This window comes from Diplotaxodon limnothrissa, linkage group LG10 (assembly GCF_057381915.1).
Source record: "Diplotaxodon limnothrissa isolate DT_005_m linkage group LG10, D_limnothrissa_male_GT1.1, whole genome shotgun sequence".
In the NCBI taxonomy this organism is placed as follows: domain Eukaryota; kingdom Metazoa; phylum Chordata; class Actinopteri; order Cichliformes; family Cichlidae; genus Diplotaxodon; species Diplotaxodon limnothrissa.
In genome coordinates this window covers 8,767,403-8,793,938 of record NC_140605.1, presented here as the reverse complement: position 1 = coordinate 8,793,938, position 26,536 = coordinate 8,767,403, and the positions used below count along the sequence as shown (strand labels likewise).

General features: G+C 38.4%; 1 protein-coding gene across 2 annotated transcripts; it reads right to left on the bottom strand.

The window, feature by feature from the left end:
* Nucleotides 1-22,672, bottom strand: LOC146623846 (flotillin-2a). Of its 2 annotated transcripts, XM_085364326.1 has the most exons (11): nucleotides 22,473-22,672; nucleotides 18,994-19,075; nucleotides 13,885-13,975; nucleotides 7,796-7,919; nucleotides 7,461-7,579; nucleotides 7,215-7,328; nucleotides 6,964-7,083; nucleotides 6,665-6,879; nucleotides 5,386-5,569; nucleotides 4,636-4,785; nucleotides 1-3,259 (listed from the first exon to the last, which is right to left on the bottom strand). In XM_085364326.1, the coding sequence occupies exons 1-11, from the start codon at nucleotides 22,519-22,521 to the stop codon at nucleotides 3,209-3,211; spliced, it is 1,299 nt and encodes a 432-aa protein (XP_085220452.1). In that variant the 5' UTR covers nucleotides 22,522-22,672; the 3' UTR covers nucleotides 1-3,208. The 2 variants fall into 2 exon arrangements, with proteins under 2 accessions (XP_085220452.1, XP_085220453.1); XM_085364327.1 differs by lacking the exons at nucleotides 13,885-13,975; nucleotides 22,473-22,672 and having other exon boundaries at nucleotides 2-3,259; nucleotides 18,994-19,040.
* Between the last annotated feature and the right edge of the window lie 3,864 nt (nucleotides 22,673-26,536).

Sequence of the window (26,536 nt, the reverse complement as noted above, 5' to 3'; positions counted from 1 at the left end):
CTAAATCCTTTATTTCCTTAACTTTTCTTTTTCCCCCCCTAGGCGTCACTAATACAGCAGATGGCACTGAGTGTGAGATGAAACCCTCCTAATTTAACTGAGACAGTGAGGTCAACAGTAAGTGGTAAAACATTTATTTAGAGGGTGGAACACAACGCAGAATAACATGGACACATGCTTAAAATGCCATGCTGGATCCAAGACCATGAGAAATATATTCACAATATCATTTTATAGAAGTTACATTTATCTCTGACAGATGGACATGTTTCACATGAAGACAGGAGTTAAGGCATAATGTTTGGTCATTCTCCTCTCAAATGCTACTCAGAGGTTGCCACTACATTGATAAGACAAAGCAAATGTAGGTATCATATCCTACATTTGCTGGCCAAAATAATGAATGACCTTCAAGAGGTCCAGGTTACAAAGGAATAATGCTAGAATGCTTCATTTATCATCTAAATACATACATACATACATACTTGTGTGTGTTCCAATATACATTAGTAGGATAGATGTTAAAGTACAGGTATAATAGAGTTTGAACAATCTAAAACAAAAGTATAACAAATCATCCCGTCAGTATTTCCGAGTGTATGAATGGTATTCAACTATCTGCACATTTAAGTAGACCAACATTATTCAACAAAGGCACTGTGTACAGAATTCTGTCTAAATAAAAGGAGCAATGCAAACAAGAAGTTGTTAACCATTTTGTTCAGATACAATGTCTTCTGCAGACAGAAATGGTGCCGTTGGTGAATGTTACAATGATGACTTTCAACGGTAACTTGCATGTAACACCTCCGTTACCTGCTGACTGAAGCAGACATAAAATAAAAGACATTCTACTTTTAAGTGAGTACTTTTGGTGAAATTTGGGAAATTTTCATGATCAGCCACATTTGGCCGTATGACCAGCAGTAAGAGGCAGTGTCGCGCCTGAGTGAAGAAGAAAACTGCCAGTGATCTGCTGTCCAGCTGAATTAAAATGAGGACTCTCACTCATCCACACTGCAGTGAAATCTGCACTCCGGCTTCAAACCGGGACAGTGAATTCATTATCAGCTGATCTTTGACAGGTCTGAATGACCTGTATCGGTAAACAGCGGCTTCTCACAGTAGGAACATTAAACATCAAAAGGTTCACCATAACTGTGTTTCAGGCACAAATACAACACTTTAACAACAGGTGGAACTGTAACATTAATGTGGGGAAAAAACAGAAACAAGATGAAATTTGCCACAGACCAAAAGAGCCACATGGACGGTGTTTATTTCACAGAGGAGAAAAACAGTACGATAAATGATCACTGGCAATTAAAAAAAAACCAAAACATTATGGTCACAGATTTGGAAAAGTGGTTAATGAATGTTCACAATATTGTTTATGAGAGGCACAAAATTAATTCAGAGGTGGGCAGGCCAGCTGTGCACAATAAGCTGGTTTGGGAAAGCAGAGAAGGATGGTACAAAAGTACAACATTTAGATTTAGGACATGTAGCAACAAAGGACTCACTGAGACTCAAATCATGCTAAGATTCTGCCATCTACAGGTTGAAACTTGCAAGTACATGTCAAAACTTCTGATACTGAACAATTACTTTGAACACTGACTTTTGTATAAAGGTGAATGAATTTATATAACCTTACAACAGGGTAACCAAATCTACAAGCAATGATTAAACCTGTGAAACTCTTAATTGTTTATCATCTCAAGGTCGCGCAGAACTTGCCAAGATCGGAACATGTTTAAAGAAATGTTTCATTTTCTATCACAGTAACAGACTACAGTAGAAATCTGACATGAAAACAAATCATGTTTTCTTTGACATGCAGCAGCAGAAACAGCTACAGATCCAGCTGCTCAGACCCCAACATGAACTTCACTTTGCTTTCATCAAACTGAGAACAAACCTGAGCACAAACACTGCGTACAGCGTTTACCATCAAATCACCTGCTTGTTTCCCAACTTGTGACTGACTGTAACATTCCTGCTTTGTCATTACAGACTGGGTGCACTGGGAACTTAACCCACAGAGGTCAGAGTGACGATGCTTTTCCTTCATCACTGTGGAGTTTCTCCTTAAATTACAAATAACACAATCACACAAGTGACATCTGGGAAATATGTTAGCAAGACTAAGTTTATCTGAGGCGGGGGAACAGGACAAAAGAAATTACACACACACACAAAAAAAGCCCAGACCCTGAATGTCCACCACATGCCATTTGAGGTAATACAGAACTGTTCAGTAGCCTTGGTGGGCATGCAGGGTCACTGTTGGGCTAATCATTTCCAAATATGGCTTTGTTTTATGCTGACATGTCCAAACGTGACAAAAGAGAAGCGGGAGCACTGCTGTCAGTATACGCATAGAACTAACAACATTCATCTATAACAGTGATACAGTCAGACAGAAATCCAACTAAAGCCAAACCGCTTTCGTCTGGTTTGGGCACTTGAGTGGTGAACAGGCACTGCACATAGGAGCAAGAAGACAGACAACATAACATCCTGCGAGGTAAGCCTTATCATACAAGTGGCTGGTAACAGGTAACGTGTCATTGTATCTATATAATCACGGTGAGTACACTAATCTTTAAGAAGTCTGTTTAAAAGCAAAGAGGGAATTACACACTCTGTTCAGTCTACTGCAAACTACTTCAACAACTGAGCACTGAATGACTGTGTAATTAGGAGGCAGGAGCTGCACCTATTGCTCCATTTCCAATCATCAATGAATGTCAACACATCAGACAGGAACATATGCTTGAATTCCAGGCATAACTTAGAAAGCTCTGGAGAGGAGTACAGTATTCTGATTAGTTCTCTGTGTCTGAATTTCTCTCGCCTACTTTGCGTCTGGACTTTTTTAATCTATGAAGGATTTAGTAGGACTGCGAAGAACTGCAGCATATAATCCTGGCTAACTAGTGCAGAATATTAAGGGTGACCGTGTTTAAAACAAGAACTAAAAACAACAGAAAATACAAACAATCTGATCTTTCAGAGGTAAGGCCGCATTATTTTCTCCTTTAGAAAATTAAAAACCTCTTAAAAATATAAAAACCTCTGATTTGGTGTCAAGTGTTTCTGGTCAAAGGCAGTTGCATAAGGGGTCAAGGGCTAAACAAAGTTTTCATGCTTGAGGCAGATACACAGCAAATGATTGAGAATAACGAGTCCCAGGCCTGCTTCATCAGAAGGCTGCTTGGCTCTGTGGGGTGGTCATCTTCTGGAGCAGAGGTATCTGTGTGATCACAATGATTAGCACATTGGAACAGTGTTTAATAGACATCTGTCATGCTCACACAGCACAGCTGTACATTATATTCATCTGTCATAGCAACTGTTCCCTTAGACATGATGAGGTTTCAGAGGAAGTCACTGACATTTAACTCATCAGTACAGATTCACACATCAAATATGAACACTTAATTTGAGTATGTCTAAAAATATTTTTCTGTAATTACAAAAAAATGTAGTCACAAAGAATTAACTAGCTGAGACCACATCTTCAATTAAGTTTGACAGCATTTCTAGTAGATACTAGCAGATGGAGTGAGCATGAACTGAGGCTGCGGTTTGGGCAAGGCCTCAGTCGGGACTGGCGGCGGCAGATCCTCATGTACTAATGAGAATGAATTGGAAAAGGGAGGGAGGGGCGTGAAAACGAGTGCAAACAGCGTGCAGTGCAGAGGTTCATATATAGACAGAGAACTGGAAGGGGCATGTATGAGGTGTGGTCCTGCTCCAGGAATTCATTACAAATATATTCATTGTGTCTGTAACACGAATAAACAAAAGTAATTTTAAAAAGGATGTAAAGTGTTAATAACTACAGTACAGTGCATCTGTTGCTTCTTAAAGCTGCCTTGATTTCTCTTATTTCGAGAGCCACTGAACAAGCTAAAAATACAACTCTGGCTGTGTTAACAAAGTGTTGCTTATTTACACAACAAGAGTTTCAGTGTTTAGTAATAACTGTCAGAGTTTGTTCATATGTGGGTGGTGAAATTCTCCATTTGATTTCCCAGACGGTTCCTAAACAGCACAGCATTCCTGTGCTACATTTTTGGGAAGTCTCTTAAGAAGTGAATAATGAGCTGACAGCATGGAAATTGCAGCTTGCAGATGGGGAGAAAAAATATTTATGTCTAACCAAAAGTATTCAGAGACTTTCTTTATTTATAAGCAATCATTACCCAAATATACAACTAACCATAAAGATGACATATAGCAGTAAACAAAAAAGTGACTTTTTGCTGCACCAAAGCCCTTTCAATACAAACCCACATATGGTGATTAAGTCTCTCGGGATCTAACTGCAGGCTTATGGACCCAACAAGCCAATGTCATAATTCATAAATATGTTTGCCTGAAAAGGCAATTAGTGATTGCAATGGAGACAGACAGCAACTCGAAGTATGACGGAAAAACTTATAACACTTAAAAACGCAGATTACTTAGTGGTTTAACTTTTCCTTATTGGCTACACCCATCATAAACATATGGCAAGTGTGTTTGTGTAATTACTTTCATTGACAGAAGGGGGAGAAAAAAAAAAAGCTCTGTACTATGTTTCATATTCAGCAGAGAGCTCTGAACAGTACAGTGCCTTCTTACCTTGGTGAGATCCACCCCAGTGAGGGCATTGACTGAGACCGGGAGTTCAGCTAATAGACGGTTCACTTCACCAGTTACACGGCTGCCTTCTCCACTCAGGATGACAATCTCATTGGTCTTGGACAGAGGTGCAGCCACTTTACCAGCAATCTGGAAAAAACAGTGTGAATACCAGTTTGAGACCTTCAATAACTGAGGACGGATTTTTTTATTTATTTTTTTCCAAGACAGTAATCATGTGATAAAAACAGAACAAACCCTTTGCAGCTCTGTTCAGTAAAAATGCTAAATGTTTAACAAAGTCTATGTTCAAAGTTATCAGAGAAAGACAGTATATGTGAGACAATTAATGCTTTTCTAGCATTTGTAAGACAGAAATGTTAGTTATAATTGTGTAATTGTTCTAAAACTAATCCTGAAGTTGAGCTGCTTGTTAATGGTTTATATCACAACGAAAAAAAACCCCAGAAACCATATGTCTACAATTTCTTCCTCATAACTGAATTGTGATGAAACAAAAATATTAGAGGCTGTCCTGCTATCCAAGCAGTCCACTCTGAAAAAGTCATAACCTTGATCACAGAGACCAGACAACCTGCTAGTCCAATCTGCTAAACAGTCTGAAAAAGTTCATAAAATCACTTTGGTACTCAAAGCTCTTATGGTGTAGACACTGTAAAAAAACAAACAAACAAAAAACAATAAACAAAAATCCACAAATGGAACTGTTTTTAAATCTGTATCACAAACCTTGGGTAGAGCCTCCAGGACTAAGGCGGTCTTGGCAGCATCGCCATACTGCTGGTAGGCTTCGGCTTTCAGCCTCATCTTCTCAGCTTCTGCCTTCCCCACAGCTTCAATGGAGGCAGCCTCTGCCTCACCAATACAGCGGATCTTCTCAGCCTCTGCCTGTGCTGTCAGCACCTTCTTTATCCTGACAGACATCAGTGTTAGAGGGACAGCAAAATAATTCTTTATTGGTTTACATAACCAATATCTCATTACTAATAGACACACGACCTTTGACATGCAGACATAAACAGGCATTACACATTACACGTGGTATATGTGAGAATGAATAATAAATAGCAGTATAATTAATATTACTATGATGTTTCTTGGGTGCTGAGCTATAATGTGGCATTTTTTTTAGCATTAGAAAAACACAATAATTTCAGATATTGATAAAGATTGGGGCCCACTGTCCAACTAATCAGCTGCTCTGCTTTAGGGAAAGGAGCAACAGCAGATTTCAATAGGAATGGGAGAAGTGTGAAAAAAATGTTCAAAGATTCAAAATACAGCATGAAAAGTAGAAACAGCGGCTGCAGTGGACACTTCACTGTTTTTAACACTCAGGTTCAGTTCAATTCTTGTAGGTTATAACTTTGTCTTCTGCATGACCGGCTGATGGACCAATAACAGCACAAGCAAGAGTAGCCCATATTATGTTTTACATATATGGTAAATGGCCTGTATTTATATAGCGCTTTACTAGTCCCTAAGGACCCCAAAGCGCTTTACATATCCAGTCATCCACCCATTCACACACACTGGTGATGGCAAGCTACATTGTAGCCACAGCCACCCTGGGGCGCACTGACAGAGGCGAGGCTGCCGGACACTGGCGACACCGGGCCCTCTGACCACCACCAGTAGGCAACGGGTGAAGTGTCTTGCCCAAGGACACAACGACCGAGACTGTCCAAGCCGGGGCTCAAACCGGCAACCTTCCGATTACAAGGCGAACTCCCAACTCTTGAGCCACGATCGCCCACATATATGTATATGTATTACATATTTTGCACACTTCCTCCATCTACAAAGCATTATTTACATAGTGGTGAGTTATTCAATTATGCCTAAAGAGACTGAACATTATATGGTTAAAAAAATGTCTTTAAATATAGCAAACCGCTATGACAGTCTCAGTTAAGAAATAAATGAAATAGCCCTTTAACATTTTCCCCCTCTCACTGAAAGTGATTTCTTTTTGACTGATAAGAGGATTTGTCAGCAAAGTACTCACTTCTGGCCTTCAGCCAGCTGCTGCATCTTGTAGGCTTCTGCCTCGGCAGGTCTCTTCACAGTAGCGATGAGCTCCTTTTCAGTGCGTTCAATCTCCTTTTCCTCAATTTTGATCTGTTTTTTCCTCTGCACCACCTCAATTTCTATCTCCTCCAGACGGATCTTCTGTTGCTCTTTAGCTGCCTGCAGCTCATATGCCAGTTGCGCCTCAGCTTTCTACAGAAGCAGGAATTTTTTTTAAAAGGGTAAACTTTCACAATTGTTGCTGACACATTCAACCCAACAAACACAACTTCATACCTTTGTGTTCACTTCCTGATTGAAAGAAGCTTTCTGCATTTCCAGCTCTCTTTTGGAGTCAGCCATTTTGGTGTCTGCGACGAACTTGACATCCATCATTTCTTTCTTACATTCAGCTTCCTGTAAAAGACAGAGTGCAACAACTAATGACAGAGAGATGGATCAGGTGCTGTATGGTGGTTTCTTAATGTAATAATAGCCATTAGCAATAGATGATAGAAGTTTTAACGTCGTCTTAAAGCTTTTCTTACCCTAATGCCAGCATCTCTCTCTGCCTCTGCTACTCCGATGTCTGCATCCCTCTGTACTGCAGCTGTCTGAGTTTTACCCAGCGAGCTCAGATAGTCCACTTTATCATATACATCCTTTAAGGAAGAAAGGTTAACACTAATGTACACAGTTCTAGGCAGTTAACCTAATGAAATTAAAAAGCAAACAAACAAATATTTGAAAAATAGAGTCAGAATAACATGAACTTGACGTTCTCTTTCTTATACCTTGATGGTGAAGCTGAGAATCTCGATACCCATGCGGCCAACATCAGGTGCTGCCACCTCTCGTACCAAGGAGGCAAATTTGTCTCTGTCTTGGTAAATCTGCTCAACAGTTAGCGTGCCTGGAAGATCGGTCAGTGTGTTTAGTGCCTCAAAAATCATGGTCCTGTAATACATTTGAATAAAACCAAACACACTGACAAATAGGGCCAATATGTCAAGAGGGGAAAAAAAAAAATCCTCCAATCACTGTCATAGTCATATGGCGCAGATACCAAAAAGAACAAAAAGCAGGAAAACACCACAGAGTCACCATATGGTTTGGAGAAGCTACCCACCAAGGATGGCACGCAGGTGACCCTCTAGGGTCTGCAGGATAACACTCTTGATCTCCATGACTGACTTTCCCAGGAACTGTTCGCAGGCATAACCGAGCAGTTCTTTTTCAGTCATCACCTTCACCTAACGCCAACATGGACAGAGAACATCATTCATTGTGCCTGTGTTTGTGAATACACAAAGACAGGCACAACACACAGGTGTGGCACACATAAGGACAACACATACTAGCTTTTAATATTATACAAAGATTTTTTAAAATCCTTTTACTTAGAATGTATTTTTTTTTCTGTTCACCTTCATTGCATCAGTAATGCAAAGAGCTGAAATTACAAAGCCTAAAATTCACAATAATATCAATAATAATAATAATAACAGTTGTTATTATTGTTATTGTTATTATTGTTATCATTATTATTATTATGCCAGTGTGTGTTGGATGTATGCATGTCATTATGCTTTTTACACATGAAAAGAACTATGGACATAGTAATCAGCAAAATGTTTGAAGAACATCTTGTATGCTGTCAGCCCACCTAAAAGAGGAAGCCAAAACTGTCAGCCATCAATGACATGGCCAAACAAATGTTCAACAACAGTCAGTTCTTAGTTTGCCTTTGGGTAAAGTCGATCCACACGACTCACATTTCATTTAAACAAATTTCTTGTAATTGATATACTTATTTATAGAGTAAATACAATGCCGTGAAATGTATTTAATTAATATTTAATTTATTTATTTTAACATTTTTCAGTTAAAACCAATTTCAATATTAGACAAAGATACCCTGTCTTACCCTGAGATACACTTTTCAGATAGGGCCAGGTTGTTTTGATAACTTTTTTCCTTTAATAAATGAAATCATTTAAAAATGCTGCTGGCTGCCAGTGTTACCCGTCAGCCTCCTACTACATTCACCTTTCTCATCATTTTGAAAATCACAGGTGACATCATTCTCGATTTATTACGTTCACAAGATTTTGAGAAAACTTGACCTCTGATTTTTAGTAGATGGACCTTTGGTATCAGGTTGAAAATCGTATGTTGTCTCATTCTCGAGTTATATTTGCCTAATATTAAAATTTGTTTGCCGATCTGAAACATGTCAGCACGATACAGATGCAAAAATCTAAGAAATTGGGAAGGGAGTAAATAATTTTTTTACAGCATCTCTCCATTTTCAATAAAAGTATTTTGGAAATGTTATTATGGCTTTTACAGAATACATGGCCGTCTAATGTCAGATGAAGTCAGTATTCTGCTTTTAGATTTTTTGCTCTTCTTAAATGCAAGGACTTAGATTTTCACATCAATGTTGCACAGGTTAATTCAAATATATAGAAATAAACAGGGGAGAAAAATATGATGGACACGTAACATTTAAAAAAAAAAAAAACAACAAGAAAGAAACAAAGAAAAATGAATGTCACTGACCTGAGGTTTAAAAGATAGAAACAGTCAGTGATAGAAAGAGAGATCATTTACAAACAGACAGTCATGTAATCAAAAAATGGGTTAAAAAGGTTTGGGATAAAATTGTTGTCCATCAGAGCTGTAAGAAAAGAAAAGAGTGAGCTGGGTCCTTAGGCGAGAGGTCTGCACACGGGTATGTTTTACAACATGCACTCATAACAGAAATAAGGGCAACACAAAGTCAGGAAAGACTGTCGTCACTTCCAGAAAACAGAAAAGGCCACAAGACAGCCAAGGAAAGCTCTAACAGACAGCAGGGGGCGCTGTGCAACGGCTGACATTGGAATAAAGACTTGAACAATTTTCATTTGTTGCCCTGAGCTCTAAATCTGCTACCTAGCCCCACTCCAACTTGTAACACCACCCTTCCTCCTGCCTCCTCTAAATGCACAGACTGTACAGAAAAGAATCTCAGTAGACAGTTTTGTTTTTTAAAATTTGTTAGGTCCTTCCAGTGCAAATTGACTATTAAGTTATCGAAGGATTCAAAAACAGTCCTACCTAAAGTAACAAGGCAAAATATGATTGAAGAATTCAATACAGAAATGAAACGCACATCCTAGATTGAAATTCTGCTCATTTCCTTTAAATGGATGTCTCCCACCAAGTCTAATTCATTTGTCTCTTTGAATTAGGAAAGACTTTGCTGTTACCATGGGACACAAATTTCACAGTGGCTTTGGCTTAGACTGGACCAATCTGACGGACACCATTATGAGTCTGCTGGAAGTAAACTGTGTGAAAGTGGGGGGGTTTTCAACTCCAGACAGTGGCCTCATTGTCAGCACACATGTAGAAAAACACAGAGAAGAGGAACATACAGTGGCAAAATGGTGGTCAAAACAGAGAACTGATAATGAGGCGTCATCATTCAAACAAAAGAACTAATGGCATGCGGGCAAAGAAAAAATTCAGGAAGTAATTAAGAGCAAGATATGGAAATGCACAAAACACTGTGATGATACGTACATTTTGTTAAACAGAAAATCCACAAAATAATTGCTTTCTATTACAAATTAGAACTCAGTCAACATTTGTGCTTAAAAAGTATCTACAAGGCAAAATAAGACATTCTGGAGTCTTGACTCTGTTTGTAGGCAAAGTCCAAGGCCAGGGAGCGCTGCCTGGCTACATGGGTTTTGATTTGTACTTCAGCATCTGTGGCATTAATGTGACTGACAGAATGAAAGCAGCTGTGCAGTATTGTGCTTACTTTACTTCATGCACTGCTTTAAGCGAGGTTATGAGGTTTGCTTTGTGTTACACGAAATAATTAGTTCACCAATGCAAATATTCTCTACTATTTTTGAATTACCATAAGCTGACACACCAGGGCGCAGTTAGAATTGGTTTGAATAAGCAGAGAATGATTAGAGTGAAGAGTCAACAATAAGTTTTTACCATCATAAACTGGGGAAAGAAAAATCCTGTACATGCTGCTCTGCAAGTAAAACCTTCACTTGTGAATAAATGAGCAGCTGAAAGTAGCTTTAAGTAATACATTTAAGACAGCAAAAATAATGTGAAATGTTGATTTAAATGGTGCTACGTAAAAGGCATAGGGCATAAAGAAGCTATTAGTTAAAAAGTCAGCCTGTAGCCCCGCTACTCCTCAATTTCTTCTTCTAGTAACAAAGAGACAATTGCAGAGGATAAGACAGTTTGCTTCTATTTTCACTACAAACAGTGCCAATCAGCATCAGGCACGTGTAGAGGCAATGCTGAACTATCGGTCTTGTAGCCTTGGTATCGCTGAAGTCACTGTTATCCTGATGTGCAGTATGATTTTTAGGAGGGCACCTATGGTGTAAGCCAGGGGTCGGCAACCTGCGGCTCTTTAGTCCTTATACTGCGGCTCGGCGTGGTTTGGGAAAATAAATTTGAAGTATTTAGCTGAACTGTATTTTATTTATGTTAGTTCTTTTTTTTAAACTTGTACTCCTAAATTGGAAGATTACTGTGATATTGAAATATAAAAATAAAATTATATTTTATTATTTTTTATCGCTCTAAATAAGCGTCACACTCGCGGAAGCCGGTATACCTGCCGAAATGGCGTGCATTTATCGAGACTTTCAACCCCAGGTAGGCCAATTATGGATCTTCGGATCCACATTATGTCAGCAGCTGTTCTCCACCATGAACTATGTTAAAAACAAACACCGCTCACGCCTCATAGATGACAGCTTACAGTCCTGCGTAAAGATGAAAGTGACTTCGTACAGCCCCGATTTGCAGACGCTGTGCGCATATGGGATATGCGCAGAGGTTCAGGAGCAGAAGTCCCATTGTAAACATATCACAGCAGACCCGATGATGTTTGCATGAACACGCTTTTCAGCATCTCTTTATTGACCACTTTTCACACACGGTTGCTGTAGCATACAGCTGTAGCTTTTCAGCTCACAGCCCGACACACACCAACAACAGCATAGATGGCACAGACGTTAAGGCAGCGAGGCGTGATTGCGGGTGCCGCTCAGGTGCGTCCGCCTCCCTTTCAGCGGCGCTGCAGACCACGCCCCGCCACACATCTTAACCTGGTAAAATACATATTTAGGCAGAATTTTGCAAATATCTATTTTTCTTCTTTTTTTTAGCAGCATAGTGCTTTTTTTCCCCAATTATTTTTTAAAAGTCAGGTCAAGGCTCCAAAAGCCCAAAGGCGATATAAGGGTGGCGGCTCACAATATTTTTTGTTTGCTACATGGATCATTTTAGTTCAGCTGGGTGTCTTTCCTTTCGTTATATTTCTTTAAGAGTTCAAAATGTGTTAATTACATAAATAAAATGTAACTTTCTCTATAGCACTTCATGGATTTCATAAGCAACACACCTTAGTTCTTCACACAAAGCATAAAGGTAAAAAACAATATATACAGTGTTATCTTAATTTGAAACGGTATGAACAAAATCTGATGTGGTATCTCTGTTGGTTCATCTGGATGGTGTAACAGGAAAGTGCTCAGGTTTTTTCTTTGTTATAGAGTGAGGCAAGTGTCTTATAATAAAAGTTGACTCTGTGGTTTTAACACAGGGGTCTAAGTATGAATAAATAAATAGAGATTATATAAATCTGGACAATTTACCCTTGAAGCATGTCTCCTTGGGCACCTTTGGAACACTGCAGCTGCTATTGGTAGCTCAGTACCTGGGGGTCCTGTTCTAACCATTTTACAAATATTATTTACATCATCAGAACAATTGAAAAAAAAAAATCAAACACAGAAATTTCAGGTGTGTCTGCATTTTCATGAGGACTTTAAGTAGTTTAAGACAGAAAACATCAACTTCTGTAAAACTGACATGACTGTCATCTCAGACCACTGAAAAGTGGAACTCGTCCTACGATCCACAGACTAAAGAGGACTTTTCTTTGAAAGAATCTATAATGTTCATGCCAGGCAGTAAGGCCTAAATCTGGGCTGGTAGTAAGAGCCTGCATTATGATCCACAATAATTTAGAGTCCTCTATCGCAGTGTTTCCCAACCACTGTGCTGCAGCACATAGGTGTGCCATGAGGGGATCAAGGGGTCATGGAAGATTATCTGGTTTCCCCTGATTGGTACTCTAAGCAACTGGCTTCTTCTTCCTCCAATTAAATGGGTTGCCGACTGCCAGTAAAACAGAAGACGAAGAAAAAAATGACGTAGTCATGCTGCGAGTGAGACAAAGCAGCACATAATAGCAATAGATGAATATTTGAAAAGAAAAGGTAGTCAATCTGGGTCCTGGAGACAATTCCGACCTAGTTGAAGGCCATAGCATGAGTAGTGGTCAGAAGAAAGAAAAAAGTTATGGTGGGGACAAACTGAGCCAATTCTGCTATACCTGGTGTGCGGGGCGCACACTGAAGAGGCACGAATGAAAAAGCTAAGAGCACAATTCCCACAGAGCCTCTGAGAATAGCAGCTGCACTGGAAGAAGTCTGGAGGTGCGCAAGAAGATGACTATTTAAAAACTCCCCTGCAAATTCCAGTGACACCTAGTGCAATAATATGGATCCAACATATGATACACTGCTTCTCAGATGTTTTGGTATTGTGACTACCCAAGTTATTCTTTAGCGTCTGTGAATTTTAAACAAAAATGTGACAGACCCAGAACTGAATAATTAAAAAAAAAAAAAAAAAAAAAAAAAAAAAAAAGCAGAAATAAACAGCATACAAAATAACATAATATACTGAGATTGACCACAAAACACCAATTAGGCTTTTCATAGACCCATTTTTGTGTGCCATGCTAATTCACTGAAAGACTGAAAATAACACTGTATCATCAGCATAGAAAATTGGTGGGGGTGTACTGCTGCAGGGAGCAGTGGGGTGACAAATTACAAATCAGAAAATCAAGTTTGAAGACTCGGACACAGAATACCAGCTGAAGTTGTATAATATTGCCTATGGTTTTACAAAAATAAATAAGGAAGCATTTGACACAGTGCTATTGTCAATTCGACTCCAGCTTGGTCAGATTATGTTACACATACGCACTTGAGACCCCTGTATGAAATACCACCTCAGCTGTGATTAGAGGCTGATGCCAGAGAAAGGGAGGGAGGGAGGGGTTAGTGAAATCTGAACTGGGAGTCCCAAAAATGTGTGGTGATTTACCTGAGCCACCCCAGTGACAGTAATAGCTACACCCTCCGCTGTCTCTACATCATCACACTTGGGCTGCAGGGTCATAATCTCAAGCGTTATCCTGTGAAGAATGTGGAAAAATATAAAATAAAAATTGACATGATCTCAGGGAAAGCAAATGAGGGGAAGGGACTGAACACAAGAAAAGAAAAACAAGACAAAGTGAAACCATTCACCCAAGGACTCCAGATCACTAACAACGGAGCAAAATGAGATGCCATCCACAATCCAATCGATTTTGCATTAAGGAGTTGCATTTGATTTAAAAATTAGCCTTATTATATTAGTTGTGATTGGTCTCTGGACTTCTGATATCCTCTTTTTAATTTCTATAGCATTCATTTAGAGGCCCCGTTGCTGAAGGTGACTCAGAGCACAGCATTACAGCAAAGTTATTAACAGCTGACTGTCTCCTCTGACTGCAGAAGAAAGAAGAAAAGAGGATGAAAACACACAGACAATGTTAGCCGATTAGCTGAACCATCACCTTTTGTCTTCCTTCGGCCTCAAACACCAGCCACTGCTTTTTTTTTTCTTTTTTTTCCCCCCCAGCCTTCTGAAATGTATTACCTGAGCCACCCCTGTCACATCCAGGGGTACACCCTCCGAGGTTTCGATATTCTCACAGCGACAGAGGATGGTCATAACCTCCAGAGACATTCTACGTAGGCAGGCAGGCAGGCAGGCAGCGGGGATAGCAAAGGCAAAACAGTAAGTTGGACAACAGCTGTTAGGAATAACAGTAGCGAAGGTCAAGAGGCAGAGAAAAGAGAGAAAGGGCAAAACACAAAACTTGCCCTTCTGCTTTGCTGGTTTTAAGCCTGTTTTACATATGATGTGCTGCTGATGATACCGCTTTTAAAACCATAATTTTTGTCATAGTCGCTGTTATAAACAATTTAAATGAAGTGTGATAACACACAACATCACTAATGGAATCAAGCCAGTAGGGCTGGGCGATATGGCCTAAAATCAATATCACGATAAATTGAGCAGTTAACCTCGATAACGATAAATGGACGATAACCACCCCAAGTGCCAAAAAAAACAAACGTTTTTTTTTTTTCATTTAATGGGGCTGTGGCAGGCAGCATAGTTCCTCCAGTTATTTTGATAATATTATTCCCCCTAGACCTATTAATTGCAATTATATTATTACCACTTTAAAGGACTGTAAAATGTCACTGAAAATAAATGAAGACAATAGTAGTAAGTACTTTTAGTGGTTAAGATTTATTAACTGAACAAAATAAAAAGTGTAGGATACAATATGTAACCATGCTCTCTAAAAAATGTGTATCCCTTGTAAACAAAATAGTTTAATAATAAATATGTTTCACATTGGCTATTCACAAAGTAAACAATGATTGTGCAAATGTAATGCCATCATGGACAAAGGCCTATCTCTGCTAAGGCCTTGAGGTACTATAACTTGTAAACAAATAATGTCACAAACACAAATGTCAATTGAACACAGAAAAAACTATAATAAATACTAAGCACTGCCATGTGACTAGTGAAAACTATAAACTCTTAAACAAAAACTTGTGCTGCAGGTGGTGGAAGAGGTTGGTTGTGTTACCTTGACTTGACGCAACAGTCTTTTTGCAGAGTTTACATTTAACAATTTTTTGATCAATATCATCCTTGTTGAATCCAAAATGTTGCCAAACAATTGATGATGCATTTTTTTTTGTTAACAAGCGTCTCCTCTTCCTCCTCCACCAGCTCTACCTCCGTCGCTGCTGCTTCAACATTTAAATCGTCCTCCATTTGTTCACCCGTGTCTCGTCTTGTTATGCTGGGCTTACACTGTGCGATTTTTGGCCCATTTTGAGCCGATTTTTGAGTCGTGCGACCGTTTTGGCGATCGGCCCGATTTTGGCCTTCATCGTGCGTCATGCATCGTATAGTATACGTGGGGTAACGAGAAGCGATTGACACCTCACGACGAGCTCCCGATCATCAATCGCTTGGTCGTGAGTTTGTCACACTGCGCACGCGCAAACACAAATGTCAGCGAAAAAGACGGCGCAGCACGGCAGTGCAGCGTGTGATCTGGACACAAGCGATGGAGGCACAACTTGTAGAACTTTGGAAAGCTCATCCGAGCCTTTTCGATGTGGCCTCACAAAATTATCACGACCACAACAACCGTGAAAATAGTTGGATCTACATTGCTGCTCAATCACAGCTGCCTGATCAATGTTTTTCATTAGCAATTTAGCAAAGTTGATGGTGGTGGTGTGCGTGTCTGTGTGAGTGAAAGACAGAGAGAGCGAGCGACAGAATTTCTGTTATAACCTTCATTTTATGGACGCACAGTGTGAGCACTCAGGTCGCATCAGAGCATCAGTATAGTGTGAGACCCTGCATCGTGACCTATGAACTTCTAACCCCTGCGAGTCAATCGTACAGTTTGAGCAGGAGCTGAATCGCGCGACTGAAAAAAAATCGCACAGTGTCTGCCCAGCATAAAAAGGTAGTAGAGTCATGTGACTCCACCCCGTCAAGTCTGTAACGTAGCACAGCGTCTTAAAGGGACATGAACATCGCCAACCTGCACATGCCTTTTCCTTTTTTTTAAAATACCGAATTTACCGACATGGGCAAAATGACGTCGATGAGAGTCATAAATTTCGGTAACGATAAATTTTTGATATATCGCCCAGCCCTATAAGCCAGTGTTAACAGGATCCTTGATCCTTTACGTTTGCATCACAAATACACACATTCATACCAAGTTGTTTGGGTCAGTTTCAGTCAAAGACATGGGAGGATGACTGCAGCAACACTGGGAACCAGAGACTCTGCTGAACAGCTCCACCTCCCTTTCTTTCCAAGAGAACTGGATCAATGAGTGAGGAGCCTCAACTCAACATTAACAAGATTACTGCATCACAAGCAGGAAGTCCTCCACCACCACCAGCACCATAATAATGCTGTCCAGCTACTGGCTTATGCACACAGGGCTGTTAGCAGACATGATGACTACTACTCTGAGTGGCACAAGATCCTTCCTGCTGCTCTTAATAATATTAATACTAAAAAATATAAGAAGGGATTCCTGAGACTACTTAACTCTAAATGGAGATAAATCCAGACATGTTTCAACTTTTGCATCTTGTTTTTAAGGTCAAACCATTATGTTTCCTAGCAACTAGAGCCAATGAGCAGCACTTATAGCGAAATGGGTGTGAAGGAGGCACACAAGGACTGAGAAAGGGCAAGATCAATATGACACAAAGCAAAGCAAGTTAGCAAAGTTGAAATAAAGAGGCAGGCAAACAAAAGATAGTTAATATCAGGACTTCCACAGACAAGATGATCAATGCTGCTTTTTTACAGGATTATGCTATACAGCATATGACATCTGAACAAAAACAAAAGGAGCAGTTTTTATTTCTTGATATGGAATATATATGAACAAGAGCCAACTAAAGAGCTTGTTTTCGGTTTCTGGCAGAGAAACAAAGAGGCACAAATTTAATTTGGTGTAGCTCATTATGAAACCATTAGTGAGTAGCTTCTCGCAGGTTTATATTTCCTTTGATGGCTTTTATTTCAGAACAGGAGTTTAGCTCATTTTCAGTTTACAGTAGTTTTACAAATATTGTTAGTACTTCTCCCTCAGATCATCATTATGAAACATCTGTTTGTCTTTCCACTAATGCTTCTTCATTGGGGCTGGAAAAAAGCAGACTATACTCAGCTGCAATTCTCACTAATCTGTTAAACACTAGTTTCTAATATTAGAGCGTTTCTATTAGCCACAAATAGCTTATTTATTCATCATTAAACTCTGAATAATGTCTTCTGTTTTGTGTGTGTGTATATGTATGGGAATATGTTTAGGTGTGCACACACACACACACACACACGTTATAAAATAAAGTTACAAAATGACTTGCACAAAATTAAACTGAGTTTTTTATTAACTTTTAGTTTCATATAATTTGATGTCAATATATATTATTCATCTTTGATAATTAATGCATTACATTATTTATTTCCTATAGAGGCAATTCATTACATTACTACATTACATCATATTACATTACTTTTGAATTACTGCACAAGAGATCATCTGAGATTGTCACATGATTACCCGTTAACAATCATTCTTTCAAACTGATCCAAATCCTTACTGTAATGAGGACATACACAATCTCTTTTAGTGCTTCTGTTTTAATACAAAGTCGACAACACAGTTGTTTAGAGCAAGACCAAAGAAAACTTAAAAATCTATATGATCTTTACTTGTTAACTTTACTTAACTCACTATTGGCCTACTGTCACTGCAATACTGCTGCATCACTAACAATTACTGAGGAATTTATGGCTAAAAGGTAAAAATATAGCAATCTTAATAAAATATCTACATTCTCAGTATGTTTTAGGGCTAAAAATCACAGCCTGCACGTAACTATTAGGAAACTAGACTGAACTGATAAAGTATTGCACATTTGCACTCTTCTCCTCTTAATGATAACCATAACTGAACAACAAAAGTAATGACTTAAGTCAACTACTTATTGTGCACAAATATAACAGACAGACAGACCGATAGATATCTGTCTATCTATTTGAAAATCCAAACACAAGCCCTTGTTACTCAAAATGCAAAGCTGAGATCTTACAGGGGCATGTGCCCTAATAAAAGGGGTCTAGCCAAACATAATCCAATTAGATAAACAGGAGACGTATACTACATCACCATGTCTTTGTTGAAATTATCTGATTAACTCACAGTGTAAGGTGGGAAAACAAATTAACTCTTGAATTTATTAACTTAAAAGATCTCTGAACAGCAAAACCCTGTAAAAAAAAATCCTATACAACTATTACCATTCATGAATATTTATAAATGATCTCATAACTTGCTTGATTATGGCTCTTCATATGGTTCATAGATCTTTTGTGTTTGTTCTCTTAAAAAACCTTGAGTCATGACCATAAGGACATAAAGGTATTATAGAACCTTTTGTGGGGACCTGCAGATACCCTCATCTTAAAAGTTTCCTGATTGAGTTTGTGAGCACATTTGTTCAGGTTAAAGCTAGAACAGACAGATCTTACCTCTGGATGTCAGAGACGAGCCACCAGCCCCATGCCCAGCCTCCCACGACATAAGTCTTCTGATCTGAGCCACAGCAGCCACCTTTGGAGCAACGCATATAAAACACATCACATGGCTGCAATCAATGTAGCAAAAGGTCACATGCTGTTGTATGTGACTTTTTCAATATGACATCCAGTCTGGGTTCTTTTAAACTTTGTGCACAAACCACCCGAATTCATACTAATGCACACTTCTAACTCTAGAAGCAAATTTAATGCAAACCGAAATTAGTATCACTGTTTTGAAAAGGATCAATTAGTGACCCACTTTTCTGTTCTGCACTCAGTTTCTAAACAGGATCATGTGTAGCTTTAAGACAGAAAACCAAAAACCCTTCTCTCAATCTTCCAACCACATCACCCACAGCAGCTACGTGAGAAAGGTTCTCCAAAACAAAGCAGGTAAAGGGTGAAACACTCAAGCTCTCATTTAAATACATCAGCCTCATGGAACCATTCTTTCTTATTTTTATGGGTTTGTTATTATTACAACTGTGGATTCCAAGGACAATTAAAACGTATTATCCAGTTTTAATTGTGCAATAATAATCATCATTATTGTGATGCATTCTGTTTTGCAATAATTCTCGTTTTGCCTTTCAGCACAACCTCTCTCATTTTGCCTCACCAGAGTCCAAGTCCAAATTCTGCCAGGCTGCTGTTTAGTTCACTTGAATGTTAGTTTATGTTTTATTAAGAGCAAGAAAATACATTTACATAAAAATACATTTTTTTGTTTTGAAGATATAAATGTATCCAGCAACCATGTTGAAAATGTAAGATCTCAATATTGATCCAAACAACAGAGACTAAAATATGAAGGGACATGATTTCTCTGATAGCGGTTGTTCATTTAATTAAATATAACCTGTTGAGCCACCTCATCAGTAAGTTTGCAGAACCAATAAAACTATTTTCAATATTTTATAAGCCATTACCCTCCTAACCTCTAAAAATGACACTGACAAGAGTTTCCAAATGAGACTGAGTTAGGTTAGGCAGCCCCTTTCACTAGCCTCAGCGTCATGGTGTAATCATGAGTGATTAGTGTGACATTCTCAGCTGTCACATGATAACAGAAAGGGGAGGATGGCCAGGAGTAGACTATCCTTATTAACACATACTTCCCTAACTCAAATACTTTTAGTAAACCGTTCAACATCTGAAATTATAGGTCTGTAGCAGACCTCTTCCTTTATGACGCAGCAGGCCTTTAAGCTTCCAACAACAGGGCACTTTGCTGCCTGACTGACTAACATCTGACAGGAAACAGCAGCACTTGTGTACATAAACCAGAAAAAGTACACACTATCCTTGGTAAAACTGTGACTACTGTGATACCATAACTAAGTTTGTCTGCAATACAGGACATCACATTACCTGAATATTACTGTTTCTTACCTCAAAACCTTAAAATTAAATTTAAATTAAATTTGAACAAGAGGTCAAAATTTTTAGAGTTTAAAACTAAAGTAAAATTAGAACTAGATGTGAAAAACATTTTAGTTGACTTAAAAAGTAAAAACTAGACTTTTTAAAAAAATAAAAAAATAAAATAAAACTAACTAAAACAATTTTGTAAATGTTTAAATCTAACTAAAATGAAAAAATAGGGAGAAATAGTCTTAGTTTTAGTAATTTTTAGTTAAGTAAAATGTTATTACATGTTTTATTACTATTATCTTTTATTATTGATTTTATTACACGAGTCATTGGCTGTGTTTATTGATATTTTGGATGTGTAAAAGACTGCAAGTCAACGACTTTCAAAAAATAGTGTAATACCTGTACTGATTTTCCTCTTGCCTCTGACATATGCCCTTTATACAATAATAACTAAACAGACGAAAACTAACACTGAAACTAATTAAACTAAAATAAAACTAAACATTTTCACACAATAAAAACTGAACTGAAACAAAAAAAAATCCACTCTGGTAACAAACTGAAACTAAACTGATTTAAAAAGTCAAAAATGGAATAAAAGTAAAAACTAAATTGGAAAAAAACAAAACTATAGTAACTCTGGTCTGGTCACATGATTATCAACATACTGATTTTATGGAGGAATGCTGAAGCGACAACTATCCTGCTAATGCATTCATTCTACAGGTCAATAAATCACGTCAATAAATGACACTTTAGGAAAACTACAAATAATCCTTTACCAGCTTCAGTTTTCTTGACAAAAAGCCATGCATATCCTAAATCACACTATGGAGAGATGGTGGCATTAATATACAATTGAGGCCATGAAAAGTACGTTGTGTTTTGGCCCCTAAACATGTAAACAGCAAAGCTATTTCTTTTCGACATCCGAGACTAATCGGGTCATAGGATCAGAATGTGCAACTCACACCCACTCAACTTTGCTCTTAAACAACATTCCTCGAAGTGATGAATTACATGCTGATTTTTGCACAATGGAAAATCCCAAAGTTGTTATTTGTTCATCACAAGAGAATCAGACAGGAAACGGCACTTAACGATTCAGTTACAGAGGCGTGCTGGACATCTTTCCTGCAACACGTTCCCAAACCGTAGTTTGAACCTACAGTAGGATTCTCAAACAATCAATAGCGAATGCATGAAATTATTATTATCTGGTTCTAATATTTGTTTTGTTTTCTACATGGCCAGTAGCTTTTAAAATTTTAAGGACTATATTCTGTGTACCCTGTGTTATGGGTATTAGAAACATCAGTGGTGACAGACGCAGTCTGCAAATCCGGGAGCGTGCACAAGCCCTTCTCTCATAATTCAATTAATCCTGCTGTAGTCCTGTAGGCCAAGAGTACCAGTGAGCCACCAGTGCAAATAAACATCAAGTCCAGCTTCGTGTGGTCCTGTTCCTACCCTGTTACATTACGCTTGTTTGACTCTTACTAAAATGATCATATAAAGCCAGACTCGTGAGCACACATGTAGAAACCGAAATATAAACAGCGGAAACCAAAACCATCTAAAGGCTGCTTGACAAACTAGTATTCGTACTTGAACAAGCGTCACTGCAATCGGATGAAATACTGCAATAATAGAGTATTAACAGAGGAAATCGGCGGACCTAGAATATAAATTATCTGGGGAAAAATACAGAAAGATACACACGCTGGCTCGTCCACTTATTACCAAATTTCGACCTAACTGTCCAGATACATGTACTCCCGTCAACATGTGGGAAAAGAAAACATGGAGATGCGTCTGATTTCCTAAAGAGGCAAGGATCGCGGGGCTGTCGCCCGCTTTAGTGCTTCACATGGTGATTTTACCGTGATATAACAGGTCACGTTATTTCCCATTTTATAATGCACACAATAAAAGCCATTAGTTGCTTTTCGTATAATGGCTATATTAAACATTTTTTCGTTTCTTCTACTTCAGCGACCCTGAAGCGCCAAGCAGCTAAACACACATCGACCACGAAGCGTTTACGTTACCTGAAACCACAAGGGCCTCGTTTGGTCCAACGGTATGACAGTTTCCCATTTCAGCAGCAGAAAAAACGTGTATCCACACCTTTTCGACGCATACAAAACTCACTTTTTTTTTAAAAAAAAAACAACACCTTTTGCTCCTTTTCCCCACTATCTATAAAATATTTCTCTCACGCCCCTACCGACGATTCCTTTTTTCTTTTTTCAAAATGGAGATTTTTACTTTGTAGTTGCGTCACTCTATACTTAATGAGACACACTACTTCCGCTGATAAATTTTTCAAAATAAAGTCACGTTGGCAAAGCTGTGTGGTGAATACCGGTTTAAATTAGCCGTTTGGTTTTATTTTGAATATTACTTTGCTCTACTTATGTGCTTGTTTTGCGGCCACTTGACTCACGTGACCACAGCTCTCCCTGCCTTCTTTCGGGCCCCTCCTCTCCGGATCATAAGTTTAAATGTCTTCTCACGCAAATAACCAAAACAACACTCGCTGTAATTTGCAAGAAACACTCATACTGAGTGACCATGTCACATGATATCACATCCAGGCACGTGAGCAGAAGCCAACCAAGAAATTATGTTGGTCATTTCTCCTTCTAAAATATGTGCACTTTCTATATATCCCTGCAACCTTGCAGTATTGTGCAAAAAGCTCTTGGAAAATGAGAGATAAGAGCAGTGAGTCATTGAAACATCTGCAAATGTATACTGTAGTATATAAGGTTAAATGATTTTTACCTTATATTACATCTCTGTTGAATGTTGGGAGCTTTTTAGTCCATTCTGCCAAGATGATCCCATACTGCTTGAGTTATGTTGAGGTCTGGGCTCTGGGAAGGCTCAGGCCATGACTGATAGAGCTCCACTGTGTTTTTTTGTTGTGCACGTATCCTTTTACTCTTTTACTGCAATAGCAGTGTGTTTGGCATCATTATGAAAAGTGAAGCCAGTGTCATGCAGATGCTTTTCGGCTGGTATTGCACAGTGCATTAGAATCTAAAAGTACTTTTCTTTATTCATAATTCCATCAGTTTTGACAGGATCCTCAGTATCACTGGCTGAAATGCTGCCTCAAACCATGAAAGAGCCTCCACTGTGTATTACAGTTAGGCATTGACAGTCATACCTCTGAGGATGATTTCAACCAATAAGTTTCAAACTTGTGTCTGATTTTTAGTTCTGTTCTCGTGTAATCAGGCCTTTGTAGACCTGATTACATGTCTTCTCACACAAAATGGAAACAATCAGGAAATGGCAACCAGGAAGTAAAGCTAATACAGGACACCACAGAAAATTAAATACAAAGTAAAAGAGGAAATAACCAGAACTGAGAAGGAAATACTGAAGGACCACCAAGACTAAAAACAGGACAAGCAGGCAGTGCTTGCCTTGTCAAATCTAAGAATAAACATCAAAAACCTACTAAAGTTAAAAAAAATCCTCTCCTTTCATGCTCTGTCATAAAACCTGTGCCTGTTTTCATCTATCTTTTACATCACTGCCATCTTGTGACTGTAGTTGGTTGTTGTCGATGGAAGCCGCTTGTTTTGGATTCCACTGGACACTGTAGTGGCTTCATTTCACAGGCGTGTCTATCTCGCATTAATGATGGCCAGCAGCAGTTTATGGTTGTTTGTGCATTGTTGCAATGTGCCGCTGGCTCTACTTCTACTGCTCTGAGCCCCGCTTTGTGTGGAAACAGAGATAGGAATCACAATTAGATGAGTCTCTGTGATTCATTATTGGTAAAATATAAGTTTTACTTTACTTGACCACCTTGAATAATGTGTGATATAGAAAAGATGGAATGCAGTGTGAAAAAGTTTTCACTAACTTCTTCAGCATGTTAGCAAGGAAAACCTTGAAGATGATGAGGAGACCTCAACTACAGTTTAACAAAACAGGCAAGTTGAACAGTTGCAGGTTCAGCATGGCACTTTGAGATTATCATCTCTGAGAAATCACTTAATTGACCAAATGCTCATAGTACAAGAGTTCATGAGTATTTTAACCCCCCCTGTAGGTGCCGTCAGCTAACAGTTACACCTCCTGCTTGCCTGTTTAAAATTGGAGTCCTGCTGTAATACTTTGTCAAGGTTATTTTTTTATTTTTTATTTTTTGTAATAAAGAAGCCATTCCACTGTATTATTGTAAGATACTATTTCATCAGTCTGAAATGAACTGGCTTCCTCAAAAGGCCTAGTTTACCTTTGGTTTAATGTAAAAGAATAATCCTGCTTGATCTTAGTGTCACTAAGGTTTCATTTGTAACTGCTATTGATACATTTAATTAGAATAACTTTTAAGTTTCTCACATTGGTATGTTTTCCATATAGCTCTCATACATGTTAGAGACTATGCTACAATACAAAAGAACAAGGCAGACTCACAGGGTACTAACTCTCTGGGGGTAGAAACAGGCCACAGGCAGTGCTGACCTACCATAGAGATACCATGTATGCCACACCCTTGCAGAAGATTGTTGCAATACCTCAGAGCATTACTGAAGTACAATGGTACCAAAACTTGCCCTGCGGGTTGCCTTTTTACTGTTGAAACCCTGACTTCTTTTCCTGTCTAGGCATTGGCGTGGTATATAGCCTGCACATAACCTGATAAATTGAAATTACACAGACACCAGTACAATTAAACACTAAAAAACAAACAAATATTTGAACCAATGAAAAATAACGTTTTTTTTTAACAGAACAGAAGTGAAAATAAACTAAAGCTACTCTTGAATATGAATGAAAATTGAAAACCAAAAATTATAAGAAAATAAATTACAAGAAAATAAAAAGAAAACCAAACGTGACTAGCATGGCCTGCAGCTGCTTGATGCCTGACATCCTGGAATTACTTTTCATCAGTTTTAAATTTGTGCTTTTGCAAACTCTCTGTATGTCATCACAACAGGAAATAATTTACAGAATCTGTTTGTGCTTCTGTGTATGTGTTCTCCGTCCTCTGCAGTGATACTGCTTAACACTGCACCATCTTCCTGCCTCCAGATTGGCTGTACCACACAGGTTGAGGGTTTGTGGACCAGTTATGTCTACTGCTGCACCCCTTCTCTGCAGGTAGGATGTGTTTTCTTTTTAACCCACATCCCTGGGGGATGCTTCACGCTAGCTCTTTCCCCAACTGTCTGATGTCATGATGCAATAAATCTTGCTTGCATAGTAGTGTTTATACTGTGATCGGCAGAGCATGTGTTTAATGTTCAAGCACTTGAAATGCTTTTGTTAGGAGACTCATGTTTGTATATTCTATGCTATTTTGGTGCTTGTTTCCACTTTACACAAGTAGAGAACATGTTTTCTTTAAAATGTCAACATTAGAAATATATTTTTCCATGAGTAACATGGGAAAATGCAGGAATTCAATCAACATTTAACTGGCACACGGGTTTAAGAAAGAAGGTTCTTTTTTGAAAAGCTGTGTGATTTTTCTTGCTGTTTTTGCGAATGATTACATGTTTCAGGTCACCACTGCTTTGTGTGCTGACTATGCTGGGTTAAGGTTAGTGTACAGGAACATGATTTGTTTGGCCTTCATGACTCCATTTGAAATCTGTGTCAGAGCACATACTGTTGAGAATAAATTATGTAAATTCCTAAATATTTGTTTTGTGTGCTGCATAATTTACACATGTAAAAAACTTCACAGAAGACTTTTTTTTGTTCACATTTTATTTATTTACTTTATTTATATTTTATTTAGTAAGATAAGAGATAAGATAAGAGCTCATGTAGATATTAAATAAAATATAAAGTGAGTCCACATCCATAAATAAGAGTTAGATTTATTTGTTTACATTGGCTGGCTAGGTGTTTTCAGGTAGTTCAGTTTTTGAAAATAAAATTCTGCATTTTTTTTTACCTCTGTTTCTATTTTACAGTCAATCAAAGCACGCACCTATTAACAAATGTCAAACTTTCCTCTCTTTCTGAGCCCTCTGAGCTTTTATACACTAATGTGTTTCTGCTAAGCTAATCATTAATGATCATAAAAAAGGGAGGTTATATCACCCAGAGACAATTAAATCCTGCTCAGCTGTCC

What these genes read in the sequence shown, in the direction of transcription:
- LOC146623846 (XM_085364326.1), bottom strand. Translation starts at nt 22,521, where the DNA reads ATGGGAAACTGTCATACCGTTGGACCAAACGAGGCCCTTGTGGTTTCA. An exon ending in TCACCTGCGTGCCATCCTTG is followed by an intron (nt 7,580 to 7,795) that starts GTGGGTAGCTTC and finishes CCGATCTTCCAG; the next exon opens with GCACGCTAACTGTTGAGCAG. An exon ending in CTGGGGTGGATCTCACCAAG is followed by an intron (nt 3,260 to 4,635) that starts GTAAGAAGGCAC and finishes GTGATCACACAG; the next exon opens with ATACCTCTGCTCCAGAAGAT.